This window comes from Trachymyrmex cornetzi, unplaced genomic scaffold, assembly GCF_001594075.2.
Source record: "Trachymyrmex cornetzi isolate Tcor2-1 unplaced genomic scaffold, Tcor1.1 scaffold299, whole genome shotgun sequence".
In the NCBI taxonomy this organism is placed as follows: Eukaryota; Metazoa; Arthropoda; class Insecta; order Hymenoptera; family Formicidae; genus Trachymyrmex; species Trachymyrmex cornetzi.
In genome coordinates, this window is record NW_017297680.1 from 770906 (window position 1) to 788015 (window position 17110).

At 36.8% G+C, this 17110-nt stretch overlaps 1 protein-coding gene across 2 annotated transcripts in view; it reads right to left on the minus strand.

The window, feature by feature from the left end:
* The window catches only part of LOC108762381 (lachesin), a 143148-nt gene that overhangs the window by 15940 nt on the left and 110098 nt on the right, over positions 1-17110 (minus strand). Inside the window, exons 3-6 of one of the 2 annotated variants that reach the window (XM_018509352.1) lie at positions 12755-12921; positions 3281-3466; positions 2722-2911; positions 1487-1615 (exon numbers count right to left, since the gene is read on the minus strand). In XM_018509352.1, coding sequence (XP_018364854.1) covers positions 1487-1615; positions 2722-2911; positions 3281-3466; positions 12755-12921 — 672 coding nt within the window. The remainder of the gene's footprint in view (positions 1-1486; positions 1616-2721; positions 2912-3280; positions 3467-12754; positions 12922-17110) is intronic. The other variant, XM_018509353.1, reaches the window with a different exon arrangement.

Sequence of the window (17110 nt, forward strand, 5' to 3'; positions counted from 1 at the left end):
AGTGTAATTTTATTATCTCGTGCTCCTTTCCGACACCCCATCTCACCCTGTGAAATCTCTCCTTCACCCTCGTCGCTAGGCGCATTACGCGCCTGTTATTTAAGCAGTATTTTACCTTCGGTCTTTTTCTCTCTTTCCTTTTCCATTCCTAGCCGCGGTCTTCGTCATTCTCCGTCTCCGGCTTTTACGGAGAAGAAGTCTCTCCTCGGTCTCACTCCCGTCTTTGCTACGGTAAAATTATGCAAGGGAAGGCGACGATGGCTATCTCGTCGTACAAGCGACGCTTTTCTTCGTCGTTGCTGCGGCGCCTTGTATTCCCTCCGAGACGCCTCTTTCGTTTTACACCGAGAAGTGTGTCTCGCGTGGATAAGGCTACTGCCGGTAGTTCGCGGACTTTACACCTTCTGGACGATTGCTCAAGGAAACGCCCTGGTGCCGTGAGGCTATACGAGCAGTAAAAAAAACGAATTTTGTCGCATTTCCTCGTGAACACGCTTGTCCTACTTTCTTCCTTTGAACGTGCGACGATCAAAGTGCGATTAGTGCTAGTATCAGTAGATCACGAATCAAATTTCACAATTTTCATTATCTTGACTCAAAAAGATTTCGAGGCAAATTTCGCCTCTTATAAATAAAATAAATATTATTTATTTTATATTTAATTTATTTTATCATCATTAATTTAAAATATTACGTAGAGTTATTTTATTCTACTAGTATTTAATTGTACTCGTACAAATATATGAACGTAGAAATTGAACTTAAGATAGAAATGAAAATAAAGTTAAAATATTCCGTAAAACTGTTATTGTAAGAAATAATTTTCTCTTAAATATTCAACATATTTTATATTCACATATGTTCATGTATATTTGATTATTTTAATGAAATAGAATATTCTGAAAGATGATGCTAGCCATTTATGCAAATTATGATTATTAATTAAAGATTAGTGAAAAGCTGATATTCTATGAAATATACATGTGACTTATTGGACAAAGAAGTGGATTTATAAACTTTAATCCGTACGGATCGCGCGAAAGATTTTTATGCAGCTTACTCTACAGTTTGTAACGAAGCGTCCGCAATGTTTACTTTATAAATTTTGATGTATTCTTTCTGTTGAATTACGCAGAGAAATTGCACAGTTTCGCCTTTCTGTTATTTCTCACTTAACAGCATTAAATAATTGAAAGTTTTAGCAAGTCTTGCTTCGACGTTATTTGTCTACTCACAATGAGACAATTACATAAGAAATTTTATGTAAATATTTCCGTGACAAAAATTGACTTCAAATTGGTCAAAAGATCTACTTAATAGAGATAAAAGTACAATAGTCTGTGTTAATATTACTTTGAAAATATATATTTTAAAACGTATATCACAAAAATATTGGTAAAACTAATGTCGGAACATATATTATATTCGTGACTACAAAAAATATTTTTTGTGGCGAAGATATCCAAGTAGAACGGTATGTACTTACAATGCACGTGCAGCATCATTCGTTTGCTGACTGACGGAGGCACTCCATTGCTGGCGATGCATAGGTAGGCGCCCATCTCGCCCCTCGTTACTTTCGACAAAGTCAGCACTTCGCCCTCTGCACTGGGTACTGCAATATGCAAACACGAGGGGCGGTCTCAGAAGTTAGCTCGTTACACGTAATCAAAGTGTGCAACATTAATACCCGATCGACTTAACAGATTAAACTAGTACAGACGCGTAAATGTCCACGTCGAAATTCGCTGTTATCGCACATTAAATCTATTTTCGATATGATCTATTATAATTTAACCTTTTGAGGACTGGAGTTCTCTAATAAAATAACTTATAGAAGCTCATTTGGGGTCATTAAATTCGATTTTGACCCCAAAAATCTAAAATTACATAAGATTTCAAAGAAACTATCTAATTATTGTGAAACTCTATTTTTGGAGATCATCGAGTTCAAATATAGCCTAAAAACATCGAATTTCAAAAGGATAGTAGCTTTAATGAAGAAAGATCTATCCAGTGTTACAGTGCTCAAAATTAGAGTTCGGAAGTCAGTTTAGAAATCAATACTAACTGTGTGCGCAACACTGCACTGATGAGTTCCAAACAAAGCGAAATTAGAAACTTGATGTTACTTTGCAATTAAAAATTCCCTAAAACTGAGTTTTATAATAAAAAATTATGTTTCAAAATTCACGTTATATTTTGAATTTTTTACTATTACTTTGAATTTTTTATTTTTGACCTCAGAGAGATTTGAATAAAGTATTATCAAATTACTCCAAAAGCTAAGTTTCACACAAATCAAGCAATTTATAAAATAAAAGAGGATGATTCCAAATGGGATCACTAGTTCACAAAGGATTAACTATAGCATTGAATACAAGTTAATTTTGTAAATGAAGATGTATTAGTAAGTTAATAATACATATTTCAACGTTTTCTCAAATTATCGACTAGAATCTGGAATTTAATTAGTTTATCAAAGACGAAACATAATTCTCCAAATTAATTTATTTATATGTGTCGGATGTGTTAGTGACCTAATTGCAAATTAAATTTCGATCCTCGTCGCTCGTAAACTATTCTGATGGGAACAGTTTTAATTGCGCCGACAAATTCGCATCCGCGAAGAAAGCTTTTGATATCGCAGTACGTCGTCATATCGCTCCCAAAGGAGAAGTAAGCGATTGACTGGCGCGAAATAAAACTTGGAAACCTTACTTTTTGTCTTGCCAGGACCGGAACGCGAAATGATTTCGGCGCCGTCTTCTCGCTTCCACACGATGTCAGGCTTGGGATAACCGCGCGCTTTGCACACCAGCTTCGCGGCACCTCCCTCGGGAACCATCATGTCGTTCGAGGTTTCCTCTGAGATGATGTCTGGCGGTATTACCACCTCCAAAAACGCGCTCTGCGAATGCGGAGGAGATAAATTATAGCGTATCTGCGTGTGTATATGCGTGTACACCGAAGAGAGAATATGGAGTGAAATTACGAAATATACAACGAAACCACCAACCGGATTAAAGCGGAGAACTCCGAGTCTGAAGTCGCAATTATAAATCAGTGAACTTGAAGTAATTTTCGCGTTACAGAAATACTCTATTCGCTCGATAATTTCGTGATAATCATTAATTATTACATATATCTGTGCATTTGTAATATAATTTTGAAAAAGATGTGTGTGTGCGCGCACGCGCGTGCATGTGGAATTATTCTTCGCGAGAAATAAGTTATTTTTGTAAAAATCAAATTTTATATGTAGGGAAATACTGCATACCTGGCTCTTCATGGGATCCGTGTTGACCTGGCACATATAAATTCCGCGATCTTCCCGGCGTGCACTGCGAATGTTCAACGTCCACGTGTTGTAGTCGCTGTGGGTCACCGACAGACGGGCGTTGTTCGTGATCACGTGCTCATGAATCGCTAGGATCGCCTTGGTGTCTGCTTTAATCCACGCCACCTGGCCTCACAAACCCATTTCTTAGAGACCGATTCGTAACCGTTTCCCCGCCTTCCCAAAGCCTACCTAATCTTATCGCCGTGCGTAACCCATTAATTAGCTATTTCTTCTTGTCGCGGATCTAACCGGAATCTACCTCGAGAGATATTTCGTGAAAGTGCTGTTAAGCCACATTTTTTTATAGCTTCCATAACCTATACTTTAATCAATTCTTTCGGTATCTATTAGATTAGATTTATCTATTAGATTAGATTTATTTTTGATGTAATTAAAGTAAAAGTTTTTAATTCTTTAAGAACGGTGTTGACATTAAAAGACAACTTTGTCATTAAAAGACAATTTTTTTTATTGCTGTTGCTAAAACTGACTAATTCTAACTCTTGTAAGTGGAGAATCTATGGACATTTATATCAATATATAATCTTGACAAGCAGAAGTACTATATTTCAATGTTTTATAATACATACATTTCCATCTTTAGATCTTAAATGTAACTTATTTCACAGATCTCGAATTTACCCCGAATTTATCTGGAATTTAATTTCAAAATGAACCTTGCAAATTTGCAGCGTTCAGTTGCCACTAAAAGGTTAATGTAAAAATGAGCACAAGGAACGTTTAATGTGCCTTAATATGCCGAACATAAATACCGAAAGAGTTAATTACTAAGTAAAGTTCTAGAGTTATTCCGTCCACCGATGTTGAAGAAGAATCCAACTTTCAACTAACCTAAAGTACTTTCCTATCGCTTTTCCCGGGTTTCCCTCTACGTCAGTTACTTTTGAAATATTCGGAAGTACAATCATAACCTTTCTGTCGCGATTCAAATATGAACTCGATTACGATAACGTCTGCGAGACTTTGTGCAGAAAGAGAGATATAAACACGAGACGCTTTCTATTCGCGAATGAATGAAATATTCGTATATACATCGCCTCGAAGGCAGGCATCAAAAGCCGGTATATTCTACGAAGGAATCTTCTCTTTATGGCGAAGTCTGTGCTACGGTTTCTCCGCCACATCCCTCGACTAGAAAACTGTACCGTTGCGCGCCGCGACGGTCTGCCACTGTGTAAATATGAAGAATTCCGCGAGCAAGAACACGATAACCCATAGAACGTAACTTTTCAGAAAAATAAAGAAAGGTAGCCACGGGAGATAACGGTTTAGTAGCAAAGTTCAGGTGTTTTACTCTCACAGGATGTAACATTATGTTTACATCAAAAACTCGAGTGAGCTTCATATTGGATATAAAAATAGTAAATAGGATAGAAATAAATGTCGACCAAACACACATATTTCGCCTGTGATCTTGCCATATTGGTATAATTTATTACAAGTTCTTCACGCTCTCGTGAATGTTCCGCAAGTTATATTACTTCTGAAGTAACTATCGTGACTATTCTGAATGTGGGTTACCGCGCTTTCGCTCGCGATCCTTCGTATCATCAACGCTAAATTGAACTCTCACCGGTTATTGCAGTTCGCTCCAAGCCGCTGATATACGCCATTAATTAAACCCATTTTTTACGGATTAAAATCAATGAAAAAAAAGGAGGGAGGGGGAGTGGAAGAGAGGTCGGGCGGAGAAAGGGGCGTGAAAATGCAATCGTGTCTGGTTAACACATATTAATCGTCATTCTGCTTCACATTCTGGCCGAAGCTATCCTGAAAGAGGAAACTGCAGTGTGGCGTATCACGAATATTCATCCTTCTCCCATCTCCTGCTCTCTGCCTTATTCGCCTCTCTCTGCACAGATATTATTGGCATGAAATTGAACCTGTACCATGTCGAATATCTGACCTCGCATCGCTCTGAAAGGCTATCTATCAACCGACAAAGGAGTTCCGCGGTTCTTATCGATAACCCGCGAACGGAGTGTATAGAGAGCGGACGCGGAGGGCGAAGAGAGGAGGACGACTATGAGGGCGGTTGGGATGCGAGAGGGTGCGAGTGTTTGGTAGTGACGGCCTTGTGAGTGCCTCCACTTATAATATATTATGCCGGAGTATAAGCACGACCCCATTCTCCCTTTCGGTGCGCCTTGCGACGTTCCGAGGGTATGAGGGGTGGTAAAGCCCTCTTGCATCCCAAAGGGGGGAACGAAAAAGTCGCCGCGACCGACAGATGCTTGCGACTCTCAAACATTTATGTCATATTGCCGTCAATTCATTTCCCTGATGATTAATTGTTGTGGACTGAAATGGAAGAAGGAAGGAAAAAGAAGAAAAGCTGAAAACATTCTTGTGTGCGGAACAATGTACGTGTATTTTAAGCTTTTCGAAATTAAAATGTTAAAAATACGCTTTAGAAATGAATAAAACATAGGGGATAAAAAATGAAATTTATGAAACTTATAAAATGTTTATATTATAGTTAATGTCTATGGGAGCCTCCCTCCACCTCCCCCCTCCTATAGACATTAAATATATTATCTAGTTATCTGGAAATATCTAGAGTATCTAGAAAGTATCAGTACAACAATACGAAATTGAAAAGAAATTATCTTTCAGTTATTGTCAAATAAAGGGAATCAGCAAATAATTTCTTCGTGAAGCTCTTCGCAAAACTCTGTAACAGATTTTTCATGAATATGCGATATGAAAATCGCTTTCAGAAGTGAAAGAACGTATCCATAGCAACGCGAGTCGGATAGTATCGTGCGAGCAACTACGGCGGCAACTCGAAGGCGTGCACAATACGTATCCGCTTCGTATCCGAAAGTTGAAACTCGAAAACCGAGCGATCTCGCGATCCTGCTGCGCCCTCAAAAAGGAAAATCCTGTACACCAAAACGAAAACCGTCATTTTTCCCTTTCCCTCTTTGGGACACGCAGCATCGTGCACATGTCTTTTCGAGCAAGAGTGGGTCACGAATTTGCAGCACAATGAAGAAAGCAAAGGATTTAAAGTAGGGAGGAAGATGGGAGAGGGCGACCGAGATCTTAAAGGGCACGTCGTGCCTTGTATGGAAACGAGCCTCTATCTTAATGCAAAAACGTTCTCTTTATCTAATGCAGTTTCCTCCCAGAGTAGGTACAGAGTCGGCTTACGATTTTCCTCCCTCTTCCTCCTCCAGCCCTCCGATCTTCGTGGACCTTTAAGGAGGAGAAACCGCGAAGGAACCCACGGTGGTAACGGAACAGACGGATAGATAGACGTAAAGAGATTCGGGGATGAGAGAGAGCGACGGCGAGGGGGTGGGTTAACCTTCCTAGTCCGATATAATATCGCGTTACGTACACCTACTACCCCTTCCCCCGGCCTTTGGCTTCACGTTCCCTCCATTCTCGGTCCTCTTTCATATGCAAAACCATCGTCGGCGCTCCATTGTGGCGCATTGTGGGATCGGGAGCCTCGGTCCAGTCTACCACACCTCGTTTATTTCCCGCCATCTCCTCCGCGCCTCTTCAGAACCCCTCACCATGGCTCACCTAACTCTTCATCCTTTCTCATCTTTCGCGTTTTATTCGTAGCTTTCCAGCGTCGTCACCCACTTACATAACGCGACTCGTTCTTGAGTTCTTATTTTCTTGACTTTCGACCGACAGAGTACGATTGTTCCCTTTTTTAGCGGCGTATAGTATATATATATAAATGGATAAATTCGCTAATTAAAACTTTCGTGGCTCCCCTCCTTCTTGCCTCCCATCCCGATGCTCACTGTTGGACAACTCGGTTGGAGTTATCTCCTTGCTTTCTACATCTTCTTCAATATCATGACTTTGTGCTGTTGGGGATCGAAATACTAGAGTATTATTTTATTATTAATTATCTTTGTATGTGTGTGATTATTTTTTTCTTTTCGCACTCCTTTCTTGCCCGTTTTCGTCCTTCGATAACTTTTTCGAGACATTTTTCTCTATCATTACATCTACTAAGACTTGTATCTTCAGTCCGTGAAAAGGAAAATTTCTGTGAGATAATTTAACAATAAAAAACTTCTTCTTTGTACTTGGAACTTTAAGAATATGTATCTCTATAGCAATACGTACATATTATATAATACCAATAATATATATTATTCAAATTTAACATTAAATTTGAAAGAAAGTATTGATTCGAGAATGTTAACCTTATATACGAACACTACAGGTCTATTTTTACAATTTATTTGATTTCTGCACAATATTTAACAATTAAAGTAAAAAAGAAAATAAATAGAAAAGAACAAAATTGTCCAATAAAATTAATCTAAATTAAATTACTCTGAAATTCATGGTCAAGTATTATCATGGCGGTGATAATTTGAGAGCGTGTTCTGTATATTTATAAACGTAATTGTTTATTGTAAGTACATTGCTTGTTTCATCGCGGATGTGCGTGAAATTTGAGCGCAGTGTCCAAGAACACGATAACGGTTAAATGTTAGATTTTATGGCAGAGCACAACGCCGAGCGTCGCGGCGCGGCATGGTACGGTTTGGCACGGTACGGCACGCTCAACGGTACAACGAAACGCACTCATCCGTGTAGCCGCGTGCGCGGAATTCAAACGATTAACCGATCCACGCGACACGCACGTTTCGGACGAGATTACTCGTTCTAGCGTACGCTCTACGAACGTACCGGGTGATACGAATAAAAGCGTTGGTCTCGTTCGCATTTTGCGTAAAAGCGCATCGAATACGCTGTAAGCTGGACCCAGCTTGAAGCAAACAAGCGTGAACGAGCGCGAATAAACCACTCGCTTCGATAAGCATTGGCGATGCTGCTCTCTCGCTAAAGTGAGAACGCTGTTCATTGGCGTTTGTTTGCACCTCGTCTACTTGATCTGGATCCGGCTTGAGATTACTCGCCTCGGGAGTAACGCAATCGATGTAAATGAACGAAGAAAATTGCACATTTAACATTAAATATTCGACGAGAACGTTTACAAAATTTATTCGTGTAAACATAATTTCTAAATCTTTGGTTACGCTTGTTATTCTCGATTTATTTTCCCTACTCTTAACTTTATTAATTTGACAACACGTCCTATGATATATGGAAAACATTTATGCATAATCTTGATACAATCGAAGCTCATACGAAAAGAAAAAGATATTCATTAGTCTCTAACTGAATCGCTAAAATTGATTGCTTCTGCTAAAACCCGACCTATCATCACCAATCTAAACTCTAATATTAAGTTACATATCTCCTTTATCTCTCTATAGATTACTGTTAAAAACATGCTCATGCAACCTCGTATACTCTCCGTTATCATATATTCATGCATCATTGGCATGCCTCTCGCATATAGACAGGAATTCAGTGACACGCTAAGAACAATACGTATCCAGCACGTCTCGTTCCTCGGATTCGGCAATTACTCAGGGCGCATAACACGTCCGAACAATGTGCATCTCAATCCTTCTCCAATGCAGCTTGCACCATATTTCATTTCGCACGAACATTCAAATCTCAAGTGCGTTTTATGCATTGTAAACAGACACATGTGCAAATAGAAATTGTGCATTCGTGGATAAGCCAATGTGGACCTGAATGTTTTCGTATCGTAGGGGCAGGGCACGGAACGTTTATCGTGATGTCGATTTTGGGAAATTGATGCAATGACGAATATAAGTAATTGTAATTCGCTCGAAATGAGAAAGAGTCGTTATGTCGGATAAAGAATCGAGATATATTCTGAAATGACAAGATGTTTGAATGAAAATTATATTGTGTTCGTTTAGCACGAATGTGCTCGAAGCTGGAAGTAATTACGCCTAACGCTTATAATTATTGATTTTATCTGTCATTGTTTCATGCCCATCATTTCTGTTTTGAAACTATTTTTCGAAACTTCTCGTCTCCAGATTTCCAAATATGCTTTTATCCAACGAGGCAACAGAATCTACTTTTTTTTTTTTATATAAATTATAAAGTATTGCGTATTAAAACAAGTAGTAAGCTAAGATTGTCATAAAATTATACATCTTCAAAAACACTATTAAACAAAATCACTGTAATTAAAGATATAATAACAATTAATATATAAGATTTGAGTTTGTAAGTTATAGAAGATTGTTGTGTATAAATATTTCAGCTATTTTTTTGCGATATATGATGCACTGTTGCATTCGTTAATTTGTCGTTTAAAGCAAAGGCAGATGCTGTTGCCTAGGGCCAATCGCCGAACTACCTCGGTTTCCCAGCGGGTGCGATTAAGCATCGAGCTTAAATCTAACAAGCGGAAAAGCCGGATACTAGGCCTCAACATCTTTGCTGTAGGCTCGGGCTCGCACTGGTCAATCCGCAAGATTCGCTTAGAGCATAGGGCATACAAGTTGTAAGCAGTGCACTCGTTGCGCGTTTAATGTTAATTTGGACGTTATCGTTCCGTCAGTTTCTATTCAAGTCGACGAGGAGTGAAACTCGATTCGACAGAGAATCCGCTAATCGTCTTCAAGAGCTCTTTGGTCTTGCAAGAAAAGTTATAGGAATAAGAAGAAGCGAAATTTTTTTATCAATAGTTTTGTCAATACACATGTTAGCTTCAAATGTAAATAAAGATCAGTCTGATGACGAAAATATGATATTTGTAGCATAGATATTTGTTTATCAATTGCTTTATGTGGCTGATAATTGTATGGATACGGAGCGATTCTGGTAACGATCAAAATCAAGAGCTACGAATTAATCGATGGAATTAACGGCACATGAGTGGTTACTGATCGATCGCGATGATAAATTATGCATGAACATATCTCCCAGATTTTATCATTATGCACGATGTATACAGGCGAAATGTTTCTTTTGCAATAATTACGCGATTATCGTATTTTCTGGTGTTTTTTTTAGTTTGCGAATGCTCGAAAGTTGTAAATACGTTGTTAAAATCACGATAATCGAAATTGTTCAAATTTTCAAAGATGGCAAAGCAGAATGATTTCATATTAATATCAACGAAATGTGTACTTTGCGTTTTAATAAGAAAATTTTATCGGTTAGAATTTTATTTTTTTTAGACAATAAACATATTATTTCAGTTTTAAAAAAATATCTCACATGTTACAGAGAAAAACAATTTTCCATTTTCATATAAAAATAAAATCGAAATACACGAATATAACACATTTTTTTGTTGTAAATAATTTCGTAAAAATTTTGAATTATTTATTACAACTAATAAAGTAAGAATATAGAAAAAAGAAGCTTTATCGATTTTATGAAATGAACACTCAGGGTATCATTATTTTCAATCTGAAATATTCTCTGAAATATTTTTAGTTGCGAGACTTGTGAAAGGTTTGTGAAAGATTGACGGAAGTAATCGCGAATCTCTACGAAGCAAAATTTCCCTCTCGCTCATAGATTTCTATACGTTTAATAATGTAGAAGAACAAAGAAAAGAAATAATGAAACCGTCGCAATGATCCTTATTAGAAAAGGACGTAAACTCCCGCGTGGAGGATTGTCCGACCGTGTTAAAAGAAAGAAGTTGAAACGCGGGTGAGCGCATTGCCGGAAGTAATCGCATTTTCCAACATGTTATAAACTCTGACAGTGCCAAGTTTAATTAAAACCTACGACGGTCGCGCGCGCGGTGCCGAAATTTCTTTCCCCGGCGAGAGGTCTCCACGACATGAGAGGAAGGGAACCCTCGGCTATCGGGAAGTTATCGGTTCAACAAGTGGAGCCGTAAAGCGCTTAATACGCCACATCGGCGATATGTTCTCGCGTGAAATCAATTTCGCTACATATAGCGGCACTGTGTGCCGGCCTTGATCAATCTTCCTTCCATTGCTGGGATCGCGCTATTACCAGGAAGTGTAAAGCGAAACTTACGCAATTACACGCGGCTCTAAGCTCTCTACAGGGTGTTCCGAAAAAAGTGCAAATAACGAGCAATCCGTTCAAAAATAACGAGCCAGAAAAAGTTATTAAAAATTTCATATAAAATTCAATTGAGATTAAAACATCTGTGTATCAGAAATTTGCATATTTATTAAATAATTATTATTACTTGATGTGACACATTTCGCTATCCAATTTAAAGTTTTTGTTGCGATAACTTTATTAAATTATTTTGTCGACACTTGATAAAATTGATAATTATATTCAACTGAAAAAAATTAATCTGTGTTATTATTTTTACGAAAATAAATTTCTAATTTTCCTGACTGTTGGTAGACAGAAAATTAACCGTGAGAGAACTACTCAAACATCAATATTTTCTGCGTTGAAATAAATTCTAAGTAATAATAAATATTTTAACATATATATGTATATATTTTAATAAAATCAATGCACGATGCTTGTGATCTTATCTCGGACGTCCACTGGGAGAAACCGAAGAAATTTTTGCGCCAGTAATATTGGACGTGGTCTTTTGGAAAGCATCACTCCATGGAAATAGGAGTGGGCAATGTGCCCGAAAGCCATTGTCAAAAAAAAAAAAAAAAAACAATAGCTGCAACGATAGATCGGCTTTTTTGTATCCATTCATCCTCTCGCGATTCGAATTCTTTTCAGAGAAAGGACAAAGGTGGAGATCGATAGATCGATCCGAATAAATTTCATCTTGGCTACGCGACGTGTTAATATTGATAACACCGATCTCGATAAACGTTTGATCTACTTTGCGTTTCAAATCACTCTAGAACATTAGGGAGAAGATGCCATCTTAAAACATGAAACGCGAGCGTACATTTCGCGATAACTACAACTCCATCATCTTAGTTGCGGTAACTCGCATGCATAATCCAACGACGCGAACAAAACGGGAAAGCCGTTATTTTACAGCGCATCTTGTTTAATAATGACTAGACGTACATAGTTATTGGTTATAATAACGCGGATAACGATACGCATTCTTTCACCGCGTGAAGGCACCATTAACCATTTAGTGAATAATTTCGCATGGAAGAATCCTTTCTCTCTCTCTTTCTTTCTCTCTCTTCGGTGTGAATTGTCGGTATTTCTCAGACGAAGTGAACGAAGAGAATGAGACAGGAGGAACGTGAAGAGACTATGAAACTTCGGTTGCTGCGTCGTAGTCGAGCAGTACCTGTATACGGACTGATAGATGAAAATGGATGTCGTACAGAGAGATGGTTAGTGATGGTGGCTGCTCTGGCGACTGTGGTAGTATATATACTTTATATATATATATATATATATATATTTCTCATTTTTCATAGCTGGCGGTAGTGCAGTTAAATGCAGTGCTGTGAAGTGCAGGCACGCGCGCATATAGGTGGTGCAGTAGTAGTGACAGTAGTAGAGTTAGTAGTAGTAGGTAGTAGTAGATAAGGTAGTAGTCCATTACAGGCGGACACAGGTTAATGGTAAAATAGTTACCCGGGCGTTACCCTTGACGCTGCCAGAGTGATCTCCGCTCGCGGAGGAGGAAGGACTCACCCGGTATCCACCGAGGTTGTTCACCACGCAGGTGAAGGTAGCGTCTCGACCTTGCGGGATCGTTACGTTCTCCAGCGGGTAAGCGAAGTCTGGCTCTAGCCCCGTCACTGAAACAAACAATAATGATCGCGCGCTAATTCAATACGATTCTCATTCTCCACTTCACTCTGCTTTGTCGTTGGAAGTTTTGCTGGAGCAAATAATTCTTTAAAGTGAAAGTATTGATTCTAGAGTTTAGGGATGTCACGGTGACAGATCGAAAAATATAGTTGTCTTTAGCATGTGCAATTGTGCTGTTAAGGAATCACTGTAAAGATAAATGAGACGATTTTATTATATTTTACCAAAAATTAATATTTTTTTATCTCTTTGTTTTTTTAAATAAAGATATTGTTTGTGTTGTAAATTTTTAGTTTGTATCGAATTAAATTGTCAAAATACGTGATTAACAACTCAATTGCTATAAAAACAATTATATTTTTCCATCCAGCACCATTCCCTCCCCTTTAAGATTTAAGTGTTTATTAGATGAATTAGAGATAATCGTAGGAGAAAAGGCGTTTAACATAATTATATTTAAAAAAAGAGCGTTGTGAGTTTTATTTTAAGTATCATTTAAACATATTGCGTATTAAGATTGGTTAGTCAATTTTCGTCAGAGTAAATTGGAAAGTCGCAGTAGTTTCGTGAAAATATCCCGAGGCTTTTACTACGATACGCACCGGATATGCGGGATATTTTATGTCGTGTTATATATTCATGGAAAAAAACGGGCCTTTGTAGAAAGTTTGGCGTTATGGGCATCCAGCTATCTCATAACAGAAACTATCGTGCACTATGCACGAATGCCTAAGTACCGGTGGATTTTTTGCGAAACGCTCAAAAGTGATAAACGAGTTAGCGACGAAACATTCCAAGCAATTTTCTCACATTTCCGAGATGTCTATAAATTCTAAAAATATATTTGTCTCAGTATTGTTGCAGTTACCTGCATTATTTTTATTAACGTAACAACACGATATTTGCGCACAATGTAACGATAATGAAATGATAAAAAGATATGATACTAGCAGTGATAAAATGACTCGTTTGAGAGAAATTTAAGAGATCAAGCATATCTCTATATATATACTCCACATATATAGAAATCACTGTTAACATATTCAGCGGCGGGACTAAATTAATTTGTGGAATTTAAATAGTTTGTTAATGGGATCCCATTGCGGTGCATGTATTTCGCAGGCTGTAACAATCCGAATCGACAACATTTAGCCGGTTTACGATGTAAAAGTAATCAACGCGGAATTAACACCTGTCGCTCGTGAAATAGTTTCCCGGCGAACTTTATCTCGGAACCTATATTTTGCGAATAAACGATACAGTGAAATTGCCGGAAATGTCGCTCGTTTTGTGTGAAATAGTACGTCATTCTTTTTTTTTAATATTTTCTGCCTACAAGACCTATATTTTTACTTCAATATGTGGCGTAAAGATACACTTTTCTATTAACCGTAGTAAAAAAAGTAGATAGTTTTATCATCTGTTATTATCATTTAGGATTAAATATTAATAGTCTCATGCTGTTACAAATAGGTAATATTAATAAATATATACATATAAATTATATATATATTTATTTTGATAATTTTATAATGTTCTGCTGCACACTAGTACATTATTAACTATCAAATAAATGATATATAACATGTATTTAATCGTGAACGTGTTTTATTCATATAAAAAATATATAACAATTTTATATCTCATGCAGTAAGATCCAAGAATTTCCAAATTGCGACAGTAGTGAAGGCAATACAGGAAATTGGTAAGCTATGTGATGGAAATTGTATCGACTATATTTTTTCTCGCCGTGGTCGAACAATCACTGCTATAGCAGGATTTAATATTGGAAACTGAATTCCTGTTACTTTTAACACTTACCTTTGTGAACGAATTTGCACATTTTACCGTAGCATTCCGCGTACGATTTAATAACTATAGCTTCGATCTATGTGATCTTTCTTGTGAACCGATATTTCAATCAATATAAAAAAGTACTCTACATATAATAGTTTTATTTGTTAAAAAATAAAGCTTTATAAGCGATAAACGTAATTGTCGTATCCCATTTTATTATTATAATATTTAATGTTTATCAAGAAAGTATATGGAAAGAATAATTTTGCTGAAGTATCTAAAAATTTAGATCAGATCTGAAAATAATTTTATTAGGCTATCAAAATAATTATGTAAAACGCTCAAACTGGTTACTAGAATGCCAAAACTTTTTGCAGCATTACTTATCATGCTTGAGATTCGTACATAATTATTTTGATGCTCCAATAGAATTATATATACAGGGTGTTTTCAAATTCGTGCCCCCGAAGTACAAGACGTCATACTTTACGTTAAAGGAAACAATTTTTTCCTTTTGCAAAATTGCGTTTGACAAGTTATTTTTGCAAGAGAGCAGGTTGAAATTGTACGAGGTAAACGCAAAAATTATTTATCGAATGTAATTTTACTACAGGAAAAAGTGGTTCGTTTTAGCACAAAAAACAACTTTTTCCTTTAGCAAAATTGCATCCGATAAGTAGTTTTTGCAGGAGAGCAGGTTGAAGTCAATAAATAAGCGCAAAAATTATTTATCGGACGCAATTTCGTTAAAGGAAAAAGTTATTTGTTTTAACATAAAGTATCACGTCTTGTACTTCGCGGGCGCTAATTTGAAAACACTCTGTATATCTATATATATATATATATATATATATACATATGTGTGTGTGTGTGTGTGTGTATACATGGTGTATATATATATATATATTATATATTTTCAAAATCTATATCTACCTAAATATTTAAATCCTCAAAACCGATCTCTCTCTGTACAAAGATATTTCAATTTAGTGCTCGGAAACATCAGACGATTTGACAGTTCGGACAGTTCGAATCTCAAATTCGAACGTTAAATAGGTTCGGTCTGAATGTTCGAATTATTTTAACCCACTTCAGAGCTGAAAGTTCGAATTTATTACATTTCGAATTCGGACATCACAAGTCGTTCTCAGGATCAACCTGAATATGTCCAGGATAGCTCAGGATATTTGTAGGACGATATCAATAAATATAGAAATTTTATTTAAATTTAATATGCACATTCAATTACATTCCGTTACATATGTAACGTTATTACACATGTGTAATAACTTTCCTAATGTGACGGGTTGAAAAAATCGAAAATTGTTTTTTGGATGTAAAAAAGACGTTTGAGTGTAGTAAAAACGAAAAAAATTATTTCTAATAAACTAATATGCTAATTGTACGAGTAAATCTTTACGTCGGCTTGTGCACAACGGCTTTTAAGTGCACTTTAAAATATTAAACTATAAGAAATTGCAAAAATAAATAAAATCGATTTTTAATTTTATAAAACAAAACTATGAAAATATTCGTAAAAAACTGCTCTTTTGTTTTCAAGGCATATTATATTTGTTTACTGTCCGAATCGTCCGAACTTCATAATAAATTGACATTTCATACTGATCACTGTTTAAGCTCGAACTGTTCGAACTGTCCGAAATATTCGAATTAGATGCTCATTTTTTTCAACTTCGAGCTATTCGAATAGATCAAATATTCAACATGTTCGAATTTTTTGTCTGAGCCCTAATTATAATCATGAAATTCACTCTCTCGTGGTTGGTATTACATTTTTACGTATTATGTATTATATTTAATATATTTTAATATAGTTTTGTTTACGTAGAGTGCCTGCAGCCTTTGTCCGGTTTGCAAAAGAAAATATTACACATTGTAATGTATCATATGGCCATTATGTAATTGCAATTGCGATGCAGAAGAGGCACTTCGAGACAAAGAGAGATTCAATACGATGCTCGTGTCTGGTGAACGATACAAAGAAACTGACTTACGAGAAAAGTTCGCCCGCCTCTAGCGCGAGAAGAACCTCTGCGTATTGAATTTAAATTCGCGGCTGGCAGCAGCAGCAGTAGCAATAGTAGCTAGTATCATCTAATGTAACTTGGTTATGTGAATTTTATGAGGCCAAATGGAAGGTAGGAAAAACGCGTCTTATGAAAGCCGCTGATCGATTTATCTGACATTCCCGCGGTGACAGACGCGACTAAAAATGGTTCCGCGATCTTCGCGCTTCGGAAATGCTTCGACATTTCTACAATGCGTAATGCTGCAATATTCTATAGAAAAATTATCTTTCCTTCGTGACACAAAATATTATAGGTATCTATCAATTTTTATAAGTGCGTGACAGTCACA